Raw genomic sequence first — 15,670 nt, 5'->3', positions numbered from 1 at the left:
TGAATGGGGAAGACTGTGGCAAGAATAGAATCTGAGGGAAGATTTTGGAAGTTCAGTTTTGAGCATGTTACATTTTTCACGTAGGGATAGACACCTGCTATTCATCGATGTGTAGATAACATCTAAGGAGCTGAGAATAGAGAAGAAAAATGGCCCAAATACTGAGCAGTGGTGCTTTCAATTGTTGATGGGATAGGAAAATACAGAGGAGAAAGAAGGTACCACCAGTGAGGTAGGAGGAAAGTGGCCAGTGTGGTATTCTAGAAGCCACTTGAGGAAGGTGCTTCCAAGAGGGTGGAGTGATCAACTAATCTGGTCTTGCTTATAACTCGGGTACAATGAAGACTGAGAAGTGACCATTGGACTTAAAAATAGGGAAGTCATTTGTGGCCTTAACAAGTGGGTTTTGGTAAAGTGGCAGGGATAAAAGCCTGATTGGAAGGGGCTCAAGAAACTCAGAGAACAGGAGTTAGAGACAGTAAATAAAGCTTTTAAAGGAATGGAACTCAAAGAAAGAGTAAATAGTATATGGAAGGGAAGAGTTGTTTTTATAAGATGAGAGAAATTAAATCACAATTATCTACTAATAGGAATGTGCCGGAAAGATGGAAAAATAAATAGCACGAAATAGGAAAGAGTTTAACCTTTCCTGCTGCAGGCAGGAAGGGGTGAGACTTGGTGTGCCTGTGGAGGACCTGGTTCCAGATGGGACCAGCAGAAGGGAAGCCAGAATCCATGGGCACGGAATCAGTAGGCGGGCAGGCAGATCATGGTGAGAGCGTGTGGAAATTCTCTTCTGATTGTTTCTGTTTTGTCAATGACAGAGGAAGCGAGGAGGCATTGGAGGCGTGAGGAGAGGGCACAGAGTAGACTGTGGTGGGGAAAGAGGTTAAGGTTGTTGAGCAGCAGGAAAGGTGCTCCTAAAGGAAGTGGTCATGATTCTAGAGTGAGACCAGCTGGCATGGTTGGTTGGTTGGTTGGTTGGTTGGTTGGTTGCCTTTAGCCATGTTCAGATGCAGTACAGGCACAAATAAGGGGAAGTATATTTGATTCTAGTTGATGTTATGTCATGTGAGCCTGTGGATGAGCGAGGGATTCAAAGGATTTGAGGTATATGGGCGAGAGATGGTAGACCACGGAATATAGGCTGAGCATGGCAGAAGTGGAGTGAGTGGGGAGTGAGCGACAATGAAAGGGTGTCTGGATCATTGGACCGTTCGGTCCTATTGGGGATGAAGAATTGGAATTAAGAGGAGGAGTGAGCTTGAAAGACCAGACATGGGCGCCTGGGTGGCTCAGTTGTTAAGCATCTGACTTCGTCTCGGGTCATGATCTCTGTTCATGAGTTTGGGTCCCATGTTGAGTGAGCTCGAGCCTTGCTTCAGGTGAGCTTGAGCCCCGCTTCGGGTGAGCCCTGCCTCTCGCTTTCCTTCTTTCTCTCTCTCTTTCCCTCTCTCTCTCTCTCTCTCTGCCCTCACTCACTTAGCCCTTCCCCTCAAAAAAAAAAAAAAAAAAAAAAAAAAAAAAAAAAAAGACCAGACATGCTGTTTGGAGCAGAATGCTTGAAATTGAGAATATGCGGTTACAATTACTGATAATGACATGTCTAGAGCAGGACTCTCCAATAGAAATACAGTGCAAGCCACATAACGGCATTCGAAGGTTTCTAGAGGTTTTGAAGATAAAAATAAACAAGTGGCATCAATTTTAATTTACTTTATGTAACCCAATATATCCAAAAATAGTATTTCAACAACTTATCAGTGTAAAAATTAGGGAGATGTTTTACTTTTTTGTATTAAGTATAAAACACAAAGTACAAAAAGCATTCAGTGTTACTGAAGCACATTTCAGGTGCTCAGTAACCATATGCGCTCCGTGGCTACTATGCCGCCAGGAGCATATGACCGTGGGAGGGAGCGATGCAGGAAGGGTGGAACGCAAGATCGGTCGGGGAACTCGGGCTGGGGAGTTGGAAGAGCCGCGTCCACCACGGATCTGCACAAAACGTAACGCAGAGCTTTTTAGAGTCATTAACACTCTAACATACTTTCAACCTTTAGATTTAGTTTGTACAATTAAAATTTACCTTTACTGAGATGCGCCCCAGTTTTTCACAAAGCCGAAATTGTGTGTGTGTGTGTGTGTGTGAAAGAGAGAGAGAGAGAGAGAGAGAGAGACAGAGACAGAGACACCTTAAATGCTACATCTGTCTTCCTCTGCAAAGATTAAGAGAAAACACACTTCTTGTTTGTCTGGTAGCGTTTGCATTCTTTGTCCTAGTGCTTTGCGTAGCCTCTGTAGGAAGGCAGTCTTTAGTTTCAAGGTAAGAATTTCCTCGAAGAGAATGGAAGGCTCTGTGTATACAAATTTCCGACGTGTATTGTAATTAGGTTCTTCAACACCCACTGGTTGAGCCGGCAGGGAATAGTACTAATTAAAGGTCAAGTGTAGTAGCTCGTTGGACTAGAACTAAACACCCAGTTCCAGCTTTTGAGGTGTTTTGAAAACAGCAGCTTCTGCCCCCCTCGCTTCGCCGTGACTCACCCTTGTCCTCTTCCTCCTGGAGGTAGGTAGTAAATCGTAGTGGTTACCGTGTCGTCTTTGGAATTGGAAAAGCCTCGGTTGTAATTAGGTCTCAGCAAGGGTGTCTGCCTCTCGGCCTCAGCTTCTTGGTCTGTAAAACGCCTCCCGGGGTAACAGTGAGGTAAAGCGGAGGGCCTAGTGTGTGGAAAGTACCCAGTAAGGCCCTGGTCTCTCTCTGTTCCCGGTCTGCCTTGTTACGGAACGTAGGTTTCTTCAACATACATCTGACCGTGTGAGTGTCACGTTGAGAAGCTGTGGCTTCCCCCTACCTGTAGACACTTTTGTGGCTCCTTTTCAGACACCAGTGGGCTCCTTTTCAGTCCTAATCTGCAACTTACTCCTTCCTCCCCTCAAGTTGCACCTTGGTGGTCAAACAGTACTCTGTACCTAGAGTGTTTGATTTGATGATCCCTCTGCCCTTTTGAGACCCAGTTCAAATGTCACCTCTGTCAATATGTCCTACCCACCCTCACCTGAGATGCTCCCTTCTCTTGGCACATAGCTCTGTTCTGAACTTAATCACATTATTCTGTTTCCCCAGCTAGACTGTGAATTCTGAGATCAGTGATTCACTGTTCTATCTCTAGCACCTAACATGCTATTTTTGTAAAGAATTATTAGTATTGATTGCCTATTAATAGGCTTGCCTTTACAAAACAAATATTTTATGCTGTAAATAAGGTGGGGGGGGGCGCCTGGGTGGCTCAGTCGGTTGAGCGTCCAGCTTCGGCTCAGGTCACGATCTCACAGTTTGTGGGTTCGAGCCTCGCGTCGGGCTCTGTGCTGACAGCTTAGAGCCTGGAGCCTGCTTCAAATTCTGTGTCTCCCTCTCTCTCTGCTCCTCCCCCGCTCATGCTCTGTCTCTCTCTCTCCTTCAAAAATAAATAAAAACATTAAAAAAAATTTTTTTTTAAATAAGAGGAGGGGATTATTTACATATGCAGTCTCTTTCTTTTGGAGCATGAACACGTGTCTCTCACATCCCTTACCCCCACTACCAGGCCCATCTCAACCTGAAAAGCCCTTTGCCATATAAGAAGCAGCTGGAATCTTTCCGAGAACCTTTCCTGACTCTTCATGTAGAATTAGGGGAGCTCCTAGTGTGTTTCCTCCGCAGCTTGTACTGTAGCTCTTTCATAGAACCTAGGGCCTGTTCCACTGAGTTATAATGGGCAGCTGAAAATGCCTGTCTCCTCCAGACCATTAGCACCTGATGGCAGGAACTCTGTCCTTTCATGGCCCTAACTCATTGTTGATCTCATTGAATAAATTTTGAGTAAAGGAATTTAGAAGTATAGATTGTTTTTAATGGTTCAAATGCTAATGAAGTAAACGAAAAGATCCCATCATCTATTTTTCTTTTTTAGGTCTTTGTCATGTCACTAGCTTTCTAGTGTTGTAATCTTCCAGAAAGAAGGCCAGAGGTTGATTAAAGGAAAGGTGGGGGGAGCACTTGCATTGACTTTTTTTAACCTCCTTTTTCTACACTTAGGCTAAGGTGTATTTGTTTTGCAAATGTTTTTACAGAAATATGCTTATTGCCTAGGAAGATACTGTATATATTTGAAAACATTAAAACAAAAACAAAAAAGCCTTGAACCTCTAATTCTTTTTCTTTTAGCTTGGGATGTGGTAATGTCAGCCAGACTTTTCAGAGCCCTGGCCGGATCTCACTGTATTTTATCAAAAGTGTATCAGTGCCAAAGACTTGCTCATCGAACGTTAAAACCGCTTAAGGAATTTGAGACTACAGTATGCAGCACCGTGACGAGAAGCCAGAACTTGGATTTATTCTTTCCTGAGACAGCAGCGGGTGATTTGAGTAAGTCCCAGGTCCTGGAAACAAGTCAGAAAATACCAAATACAAACATACTGTCTCCATTAAATGCTGCACATTGCCAGGGTGAAAAAGTGCACCTTCCGACCAGGAAATCGTTTAGTACTCACAGGAAAGTGACTCACAAACCAAATCTATTAGGTTCTAAGTGGTTTATAAAAATATTAGAGCGGCAGTACTCATCTATATCAACGGAAACGGTTGTTCCTAAACAAGACTTTCCGCAAATCAAGAGACCACTGAAAGCGTCGAGGACCAGGCAGCCATCCAGGACCAACCTTCCAGTTCTCTCTGTGAATGAGGTAAATGTGTGATGGTGCCTTGTGCGTACAATCCTTACTTGCACTGTAATCGAGTGCCCGCTGCGCCACAGCCTTGCTGTGAACGTAAGAGATCTGGCAGCAAGGGCTTTGAAGTCTGATAGTGAAACCTGTGACATCCAAAGGGAATCAGCATCTTAATTTTAGGAATCGATAATACATAGAAAGAGGGGCACCTGGGTGGCTCAGTTGGTTAAGCATCTGACTCTTGATTTTAGCTCAGGTCTTGATCTTGAGGTCATGAGTTCAAGCTCCACGTTGGCCTCCACGCTGGGTGTGAAGGCTACTTAAATGATAATAATAATACATATAAAGGCAAAAATAGGCAATTAAATATAAAAATATAATTTATGAAAAGATTAGTTATTGGCCTAAGGAAACTTTGAGAAAAAAGACTACTGTTAAGTCCAGTGTTGGAATGGTATTATGAAAAACACCCATTAAACAAAATCAAACTGTAGAAATTCTTCATCAGATTTAAAAACAAAGTCAAAAAACGGGCGCCTGAGTAGCTCAGTCAGTTGAGCGCCCAGCTTCAGCTTAGGACATGATCTCACAGTTCGTGAGTTCGAGCCCCACATCAGGCTCGTGCTGTCAGTGTGGGGCTGGCTTCAGATCCTCTGTCCTCTCTCTGCCCCTCCTCCATTATGTATGTGCGTGGGCGTGCGCGCTCTCTCTCTCAAAGATAAACATTTAAAAATAATTTTTTAACATTTTCAGTAGCTATGCAGACAGGTAAGCATTCATTAGCCTGTGGTAACTGTATGGGATGGGGTAGTGAAATGACAGAAAATGGGTATAGTCAGAAAACAGCAAGAGGTTTCTGCTTTTCTGGCCTTTAAGGGTTGAAGAGGGTGTTTTTACTCACTGTTAGATGTTTGTGAGAATTTTTCAGATACAACTGCATTTCCCTTCTACATGATAAATACTATTTAAGGTTAAGATCAAGCCCTTTGCTAACTTTTATACCTTGTATAGTACCCAGAACTGTGTCTTATATGTAACAAATACTTATTAAATTAGAAAGGAGAGAAGAGAGGCAAAGGGATCTTTCATGTCTATGGTCATCAACATTAAAAATGAGAATTGAGAATATTTAAAACAATCAGGCCTTCTGAGTCTTTCAGAAAACAGGTTAGAATGTCAGTCTTAAAATCTTGATTCTGAGTAGACCCTGAGCATGTTTAATTGGGGGGGGGGGGGGTTTGTTGTTGTTGTTTTTACTGCATAGTTCACTTCCTTCAAAAAGGTCGATAGACCTTCACGACTGATCCTCAGGTTATGCCATTAGGATTGATTCATGATTTTTACTTTGGATTCTAGCTTTGTTTATTTCTACTTTACTTTTAGGTTTGTTTATTTTGAGAGAGAGCGTACAAGCGAACAGAGGAGGGGCAGAGAGAGAGAATCCCAAGCAGGCCGGCGTGGAGCCTGACACGGGGCTTGAACCTACAAACCATGATGAGATCATGACCTGAGCTGAAACCAAGCATCGGATGCTTAACCAACTGAGCCACCTAGGGGCCCCACAGGTCCTGATTTTTTAATTGTATTGTTTAGCTTTGTGATCATTTGGGAAATGCAGTGCATGAAGTGTAAAAACCTGAATTCACGGCAGATCCAAGAAAGAGGAAGATCTGGGGGTCTGGGTGGCTCAGTTGGTTAAGCGTCCGACTTCGGCTCAGGTGACAGTCTCACAGTTTGTGAGTTCGAGCCCTGCGTCGGGCTCTGTGCCCACAGCTCGGAGCCTGGAGCCTGCTTCGGATTGTGTGTCTCCCTCTCTCTCTCTGCCCCTCCCCCATTCTCGCCCTGTCTGTCTCTCAAAAATAAATGAATGTTAAAAAAAAAAATTAGAAAAAAAGAGGAAGATCTCCATTTTGTCTTTTGTAACACCTAGCAGCACAGAGAATAGTCTTTTTTTTTTTCTTTTTAGAGTGTGAGCAGGGCAGAGAGGCAGAGGGAGAGAATCACAAGCAGGCTCCATGTTCAGTGCAGAACCCGACACAGGGTTTGATCCCACAACCCTGGGATCGTGACCTGAGCCAAAATCAAAAGTTGGATGTTCAACCAATTGAGCCACCCAGGTGCCCCAATAATCAAGTTTCTTAACGAAGAGGATGATATGGTCAGAGGTGTCACTTTTTTTTTTTTTTTTATAAGTTATTGGTTGTAAACTCTCAAAGAGACATTATTTCTTTGGGCTGTCCTTCAACTTGGAGGCAATTTTCTTGAATTCGTTTTTTGTTTTTTTGTTTTTTTTGAGGATATTTTTTTCTGCTTCCAGGAAAGGATTTGAAGCAGATCTTCAAAATTTAATGTAGTTTTAAATGAGATAATGAAAGTATTACATTTGAAATGGAGCAGACAATTGACATGAACAGAGAAATAACTGTTACCTGGTGTGAATAATCTAGGTGAACATTTAGTTCTGAGAAGCCCAATGGTTAACGAAGGGAATCCTCCTGGGTTATACTTTTTTTGTTCTTTAACGGGAAAAAAAAAAAAAACTTAAAAATGTTTTATGAGGAACTATGGTTTTCTATCACCAAATTTAAGGAGTCATATACGTGCTGGGTTCTTAGATACAAGATATTATGTAACATAATAGGCGTGACCTCAGATGCAGTTTTGCAAAAACAGAAGCAGCATGTGGTCTCTCTGAAGAGCACAGGGAAATAATAGAAAATCTTATGTTTCTAAAAGCATTTATTTTTTCTTTAGTAACCTCTACACCCAATGTGGGGCTCGGCCTCATGACCCTGAGATCAAGAGTGTGTGCTCTTCCCAATAAGCCAGCCAGGCCCCCCCTTGGAACATCATTTCTGATGATCTTACTCTTCGTGGGCGAACGCAGTCTTGAAGTGTGGCTAGGTCCTATATCCCCAGGGCCGAAGACTGGCTTTTATCTGCCCCACATGGAGGGCCACCCCATTTCCACATGGGCATCCTGGGGCTGGGGAGTCCCTAGTGGTGGGATAGCCCTTTCTCCCCCTCTGGACACAGACAGGAAGGACTCTGCTTTGCACCAGAGAGCAGGTGTGCTTTGTCTCACTCCCCCCACGTGCTCCTGACTCGCCCTCTTTCCTGTGCCACACAGCAAGCTCCCAGAATTGACTGAGTGAGGTTAGTCACTACCCGCTGTACTAGAATCAACTCTTTACCTAGTGTCATTTGCAGAGATCGTAACGTACTAAGATTTCAGCCCACTTGCCGTTGGCTCGTAGTTTATCTTGGCAGCAACGGTGTTCCTTGTTGGTGCGTCTCATCTCAGGAAGAGGATGCGAGAGGATGACAGCCACTGCTCTGATCAGCATGGAGGCGGGCACGTCCTTGTACTGCAGAGTTAACTAGTGGATTGTTATTAATCGATGGGTTTTTTTGTTGTTTTTTGGGGGTTTTTTAGCGAAATATAATAGAAAGCATCAGAATGCATTAATCGTGGTAGAAATGAATACTATTTCATGAAATTTTTGTGTCACGTACTGGTATGTGTGCCCACGTGCATCTGTGTACTGTGTGTACAGAAGGCTTTTTCGCCGTGGGGTGGAGTTAAGAAACTTAAAAGCTAAAGCATTGTCCTGCTGACGTAAAACGTATCTGTTGTATAACTTTTATCTACGGTCTATACATAACAGGAAAACATGCATTTTTCTTTTCGTATTTAGAGGCAACATTACAGTAATGCATTACTCTTCTTCAGTACTAGAATGTGAATAAAAATAAGCTTTCTTTTTTAAGAAAAGTGTTCCATCAGAGCGTGTGATGCACTGAAGCAAGGATCGTATATAGATTTCTAGCCCCATCTGCTGGAACATGTTTTCTGTGGCCAGCAAAACAAAACACATATTGAAACACTGTGGCTTTCTTGGCTTTCGGTTTTAGGTTTTTGTTTTTTTTCACATTTTAAAATAGAAAGGCCTACATTTAAGTGTTAAATCGAGTAAGTGTTTGAGGTTGGTTTGGCACATCTACGTAAGAACAAGTTGTTGATCCCTGTCCTAAAGCCTGAAATTTGTGCTCTCACTATATATATGATTCATTATAAAAATCCAGAAAAAGACGTATGAAAACGGAAGCTTCTCACAACATAACAATATAATTAATATGGAAAAAACGGGACTACAACACACTCCGTGGGCCTCTTTCCCTTTACCAAATGGATTTCAGGGCAATCTTGAAACTTAAAGCAAAGGAAAAAAAAAGAAACTTAAAGCAAAGGATATGAACCTAAAAAAAGATTGATCCAGCAAATCAATCTGGAAAACTTTGTAAATCATTTATTAATGGAAGAAGCCATAACTTACAGAGAGAGTGAGTCCCAGAAGGCTTAAGGATACAGAAAGTAGTGTGGCAAGCCGTGTAAGTTTATGTGATGCTGGCCAGAACTTTGAGCCAAACTAAACAGGAGACAGGGAAAGAAGGAAAGGTGACAATCTTCAGAAAGTCTGCAAAAATCCTTGGAATGGCTAAGTAAAAACAGATTGTGTTTAAAAATTTATTTATAATTTTTTGGAACTCAGAATGTATTTTCTCATGGAAGTAGTGACTGAATGCACTTGAGTGCACGTTAGTATGTGTTTTTAGCACGGACGGGTCCGATAAGCAACGAATGATGGTGAGGCAGGCAGGGACCTAGCGGGTGGGAGGGGCTGCGTGGGCTGGAGAACTGGGACCACCTCCTCAGCTTTAGTGAATAATATATTCATTAGTTGAATTATTTCTATTCCTAATTATATTCATTCCTAATTATATTCTATTCCTATTATATTCGATAGTTGATTATTGCCAGGTCTTCCACTTGGTCAGATCTTGGTGGAAATCTGGCTTTTGTGTGAAACCTCAATTTGTTGTTGAGGATGAATTCAAATCTTAAAAGCACTGTATGGTCAGGGTGCCTGGGAGACTCCGTTCAGTGTCTGACTTTGGGCTCATTTCATGACCTCATGGCTTGTGAGTTCGAGGCCTGCATCAGGCTCACTGCTGTCAGCACAGAGCCGTCTTCAGATCCTCTGTCCCCACCTCCATCCCCCCCGCAACGCTTTCTCTCAAGAATGAATAAACATTAAAAAAAAAAACACTATATGGGTCAACTTTAAAAAAAATTTTTTTTTTAATGTTTATTCATTTTTGAGAGAGAGACAGAGTGTAAGTAGGGGAGGGTCAGAGAGAGAGGGAGACACAGAATCCAAAGCAGGCTCCAGGCTCCGAGCTGTCAGCACAGAGCCTAAGGCGGGGCTCGAACCCACGGACCGTGAGATCATGACCTGAGCCAAAGTCGGACGCTTAACCGACTGAGCCACCCAGGCGCCCCAAATATGGGTCAACTTTTGAGTTGGATAGGTCTCTGAGCTGCCAGTTTGCAATTCTGATTGTAGAACAGGTGGCTTCTGCCGTCTCCAGTACAGTTATGGGAAGATCCTCTACTGGAATAGTTCTTGGACTGAGGCCCCCTTATCTCCTCATCTTTTATCTTTTTTGTGCCTCCTCCTGCTCTTCTCACCACAGCCCAGACAAAGTGTGTCAGCTGTAGTAGTCACACAAGTAATTCTGACATCCAACCTAATATCCTGTGATTTTGCTTAGTGAGTTTCAGTAAATTTGTTGGGTCTCCTGCCAAACACAGCCTGCCCACTGTGGCCTTACCTGGTTCCTGTTGGCAGGATTCCTTTCTTTCATGCAGCTGAATCTCATGTCCTCTCAGCTCTTTCTAACTCCATGAAGCCTTAAAAGAACAGATAGTGTTAGCATTTCTAAGCCTTACGCACATAACTGATTTCCTGTACTCCAGTAACTATCTATACTCTGGCTGTGGATCCCTATGATTTGTGTATCAGCATGTGCTTACCTTCATAGTGACTCTGGGAACCCGCTGATCAGTTACCCATCTGTAAAAAGGGGTACGACATTTATCGTCACTTTCAACAATTTCTGCTTGTCTGACTTGCCTTTTTTCTTTTTTTCTAATTGAGATAAAATCATTTTGCTGATGAGTGGACATTTGGTTGATTTTAGGTTTTTCAGCTTGTGTGTTCCTTCGGGGCCTCTGTTTATTCCTCTGCTGCTTTAAAAAAATTTTTTTTAATGTTTATTCATTTTTGAGAAACAGACAGAGACAGAGCATGAGCCCGGGAAGGCAGAGAGAGAGGGAGACCCAGAATCCGAAGCAGGCTCCAGGCTCTGAGCTGTCAGTGCAGAACCTGACGTGGGGCTCGAACCCACGCACCGTGAGATCATGACCTGGGCTGAAGTCAGACACTCAACTGAGTGAGCCACCCAGGTGCCCCTACTGCTTTTTAAATCACACATTAGAGTGGCACCTGGGTGGCTCAGTCAGTTAAGAGTCCGACTTCAGCTCAGGTCATGATCTCACGGTGCATGGGTTCGAGCCCCGCATCAGGCTCTGTGCTGACCGCTCAGAGCCAGGAGCCTGTTTCGGATTCTGTGTCTCCCTCTCTCTGCCCCTCCCCTGCTCACACTCTGTGTCTCTCCCTCTCAAAAATAAACATTAAAAAAAATTAAATCACACATTAGAATGGCATAACAGATTGAAGAAAAGGCAGGGCAGGCTTAAGCCGTTTCTTGAGTTTAGGGCCAGGAGTTAGGTAACAGAAGTGGGAGGAGGAAAGGAATTAATATACTACTTTTCTGAAATTTTGTACTAGGAGCATAACAGGAAGGGAGAGAGTTTAATGGTGACATGAGTAACTCCTAAGAGTAAATTCTGATTCGGTGACTCCTAAGCCTCTCTTAACCAGCAGTGGGTCAGACACCATACATATCAAATGGCCGTAGAATCACTCATGTTCTGATCAGAAATATAAAACTGTGAACATATGAAAATTCAGATGTAAATTACTTGATACACTTGTTCACCTCCCGTAAATTTTGATGGTTTAAACATACCCGTACACACGGTAAAAATAACTATAATCTGTGATTCACCATTTGTTTGTGCTAGCCATGGTTCTGAGCACTTGACATTCATCAGCTTGTCTAAACGTCACAGCAGTCCTCTAAGACATTTTGTCATTCTGATTTTCTTTTAACTTTTTTTTAATGTTTATTCATTTTTGAGAGACAGATGAGACAGAGCGTGTGTGGGGGAGGGGCAGAGAGGGAGACACAGAATCCGAAGCAGGCTCCAGGCCCTGAGCTGTCAGCACAGAGCCCGATGTGGGGCTTGAACTCACGGACTGTGAGATCATGACCTGAGCTGAAGTCGGATGCTTAACCTACTGAGCCACTCAGGCACACCTGTCATTCTGATTTAAAAAAAAAAAAGAAAAAAAGTTATTCAAATTCTGTGAACTCTTTAAGGCCTGTGTCAATAGCTTTTGAACTTTATTGACTTCATCCCCTAGTGAGGAATGTATTTTACCTAACACATACATAGATATAAATGACAGAAAACTCGATAAAGTAACATTTACCCTTACTATGAATGACGCACTGTAATGTTTTCTATTTTATTGAATTTAATTTTTTTAATTATTTTTTTTAGCATTTATTTATTTTTGAGACAGAGAGAGACAGAGCATGAACAGGGGAGGGGCAGAGAGAGAGGGAGACACAGAATCTGAGACGGGCTCTAGGCTCTGAGCTGTCAGCACAGAGCCTGATGCGGGGCTCGAACTCATGGACTGTGAGATCATGACCTGAGCCGAAGTTGGACACTTAACCGACTGAGCCACCCAGGTGCCCCTTTAATTTCTTTTTTTTTAAGCTGGTTTGGGCCAACCAGATCGGTAGCAGGATTCATGGATGGTTGTGGCTCACAGTTTGACAAAAGTGCTGTGCCATACTGCTCCCTGTGTGTGCACTGTGCAGACATAGGCAACTCAGATACACAGAATTTTTGTTTAATACTAACCAGAGTAAAAAGTGCTGTACTTCATTTATAGATTTAAAGTAATCTCTGGGGGAGCCTGGGTGGCTCAGTGGGTTAAGTGTCTGACTCTTGGTTTCAGCTCAGGCCATGATCTTATGGTTCCTAAGTTCAAGCCCTGCATGGGGCTCCAAGCTGACAACGCAGAGCCTGCTTGGGATTCTCTCTCTCACCTTCTTTCTCTGCCCCTCCCCTGCTTGTGCTCTCGCTTGCTCTCTCTCTCAAAATAAATAAAAACTTAAAAAAAAAAAAACAATAATCTCTGCTGTAAAGGTTAGCAGCAATTTATCAAATGACCTTAAAATAATAATGTTTGTGAAAAAGTCACAGCAACTCAGGTTTGGAGAGACTGTAAATATCACGGCACCCAGGCCTATATGGTGCCTTAATCCTCTCTGTAACTTTGTTTTAGTTTGTGTTTGCAACACTACCACCAGGGAGGGGGCAGTTCTGTTTTCTGGAGAGCCCACTCCACCTTTTTGGTGGCTGGCGGAAGAAAGTCCTTTCACGGATTGGGCTGAACTCCATCTCCCTTTAGCTTTTTTTTCTTCACTCTCACCGTATGCCTTGTATGAACCTTTGAGACATTTGACAAAAACTCTCGAGTGCTTGCTTTTGCAAAATGGAGTCCCCGAAGGCAATAGCCATCACAGACACTTCAACCTCTTGGTAACCCATGTCGTGCCGATCTTGCCGAAACAGGACCTGATGCACTGCACAGCGTTTGCAACTGCAGATGAGTATCATCTTGGAACTCTCTCTCAAGATCTGGTCTCCCACGGATATGTTGAAGTAACAAGCTTGCCTAGAGGTACATCTTGAACCTGGGCCAAATATGTTAAAATGTATCAGAAAATAGTTTTCCTGTGATACATCGTAAATATTCATTTGTTTACGCTCCATTTTCTATTTAAAGGATCTATCACAAAAAAATGATGTTGAATCTCTTTATACAAATGACAAAGATAAGAAACTAAAATGTATTTACAGAGAACTTTTAGTTCTCAGAGTAAAATCAGTGTGATTTTTTAAGATTTACTTATAGGATCACTGTGACTTGGGATAATCAAAGGCCATGCACTTCATTTCTGTCGCATAAAAAAGTTGTTTTATTCTTACAGAAAGGCCATACAATTGATAGAAATGTTAGGGAGAGCCTTTAAAGAAAAATTTACCAGTATAATTCAGTACTTTTAAACTAACAAAATTAGCTAAAAGAGGAATACAAATCATATTAAAAAAGAGAATCAAACTTAACAGGATTTTAGGATAGTATCCCGAAAGATTCTTGAAAAAAAAATAGCCTGTTTTATAGTAAAAAATAAGTAACTTAAAACACCCTGATGGAAGTTCATAAATTTACCACAAAGAAGCAATAATAGGTTGAAAACCTCCCTGCTACATAGAAGATTCTTCAAAGAGTCATTGACCCCATAAGAAACACTTGAAATGCCACCGTGCTCTTCTTTGGTGATCGGAACAGACTCTTTGTGCTGTTTGATGGCAGAAACAAACATAATTGGGGAAAACAGAGCTCTGTCCGGAGCCCCAAAGATAAAAAATTTTCCAGGTGTATCCTTGGCTGATCCCAAAAGCTGTCAGCAGGGTGACCTGTGCATTGCACTCTGGGGGACTTCTTGTCCCAGTCCTGTGCCGTGGGTCTTTTCCATTGCATTTATGTTGCTCTTGGCTACGTAGGTGAACTTTGCCCTCTGGAGGATATAGTGCTTAGGGATGTTAGAGCTGACCCAAAAAAGGTAGTTTGGATTTGGTCTTTAATCCGAACACCCCGTTCCCCAACCTCTACCAGGAGCTCTGAAGCTTTGTGGGTCCTAATTTTAAGTTAAGAAATTATATATAACTTTTTACATATTAGGAGTATACTTATTGATACATTAAAACATGTTTATAATTTATGTTATAGAATATTTGTATACTTACAAATATTAAGTGTACTGATATATACTTATTGATAACATGTGTATTAACATATTTAATAATATGCACAAGGTTAAAATATTTAGCTATAGGTGGCTACAGTGGTCATTCTCATGGTTAACTCTGAACCCACATTTTGAAACGGTCATTATCTTTGTGTCTATACGTTTTCTGTTGTCCCACATTTCACATGATTTAAATCCATCAAAATGAGTACTTTGAGAATATTAAAATTATATTAATAACATCATATTTAAAGGAAGTGAATTTTGTAAACAGTGTAATTCCTGAAACTTGGTTGTATTGAAACTAAGACTTCAATAATTATTAACTGGACTAATGATTACTGAGTGAAAATGGTTGTCAGTGAGTGGTTTTAAATAGTACTAATAATAGTGCCTCAGGTGTTTTGTAAAAGTAATTTTTTATGGTCTTTTCCTTTTCACATATTAAATATTTTCAGAAACCTAAAAAAGATGGGCAGAATGTTATAGAATACTCAATGGCTTACGAAGGAATGATCATATGTACTTCATTAAAAGTTTCTAGGTGACTCATAAACCTTGGGTCACTTTATGGTGGTAGCTTTTCACTCATTTATTTTATATCACAGATGCAGCAAATATTTTGGTGATGGGCGTGGAACATTCTGCGAAAGAAGGTGATCCTGGAACAATATTCTTCTTCAGGTAAGACAAGGGAGCAGCTCTACTGGGAGATGGGCTTGTGGTCAGACACTGGTCTTTAAACTTGAGGGTGTACCTCCTCCCTTAATAGTAAATGTGTTCAAAATTTACCTGTGATTTAAACTTCTCCTTTAATTGTTATTTCATCTAGGAGACTTTGTCAGCTTTAGGAATTTTCTGGTGAAGTCTCTTATGAAACAGTTTTTTCATGGCTTGCCTTTATCTATAAATCTGGGTTTTTGTTCACTAAGAATACATAAAAGTACCTTGCCTTCCATTCATCTTCAGTGCCCCTTATCAGACTCATGCTACTACTCTGCTGTCTTTTCTTCTTTTTTCCTCCTTCTGTCGCTCTTTGGTTAAAGTTTTAGACCACCTTACCTCTCCAGAGACTTTAGCCTGGGACCCTGACTCACGT

At 41.8% G+C, this 15,670-nt stretch overlaps 1 protein-coding gene across 2 annotated transcripts in view; it reads left to right on the top strand.

The window, feature by feature from the left end:
* Positions 1-15,670, top strand: part of RMND1 (required for meiotic nuclear division 1 homolog) — a 43,607-nt gene that overhangs the window by 1,546 nt on the left and 26,391 nt on the right. For both annotated transcript variants that reach the window (XM_030316596.1, XM_030316597.1), the window contains exons 2-4: positions 4,208-4,725; positions 13,331-13,439; positions 15,180-15,255. In XM_030316596.1, coding sequence (XP_030172456.1) covers positions 4,222-4,725; positions 13,331-13,439; positions 15,180-15,255 — 689 coding nt within the window. In that variant the 5' untranslated portion in view covers positions 4,208-4,221. The remainder of the gene's footprint in view (positions 1-4,207; positions 4,726-13,330; positions 13,440-15,179; positions 15,256-15,670) is intronic.

Source organism: Lynx canadensis, chromosome B2 (assembly GCF_007474595.2).
Source record: "Lynx canadensis isolate LIC74 chromosome B2, mLynCan4.pri.v2, whole genome shotgun sequence".
Lineage (NCBI taxonomy): Eukaryota > Metazoa > Chordata > Mammalia > Carnivora > Felidae > Lynx > Lynx canadensis.
This window is presented reverse-complemented; position numbering and strand designations above follow the sequence as displayed.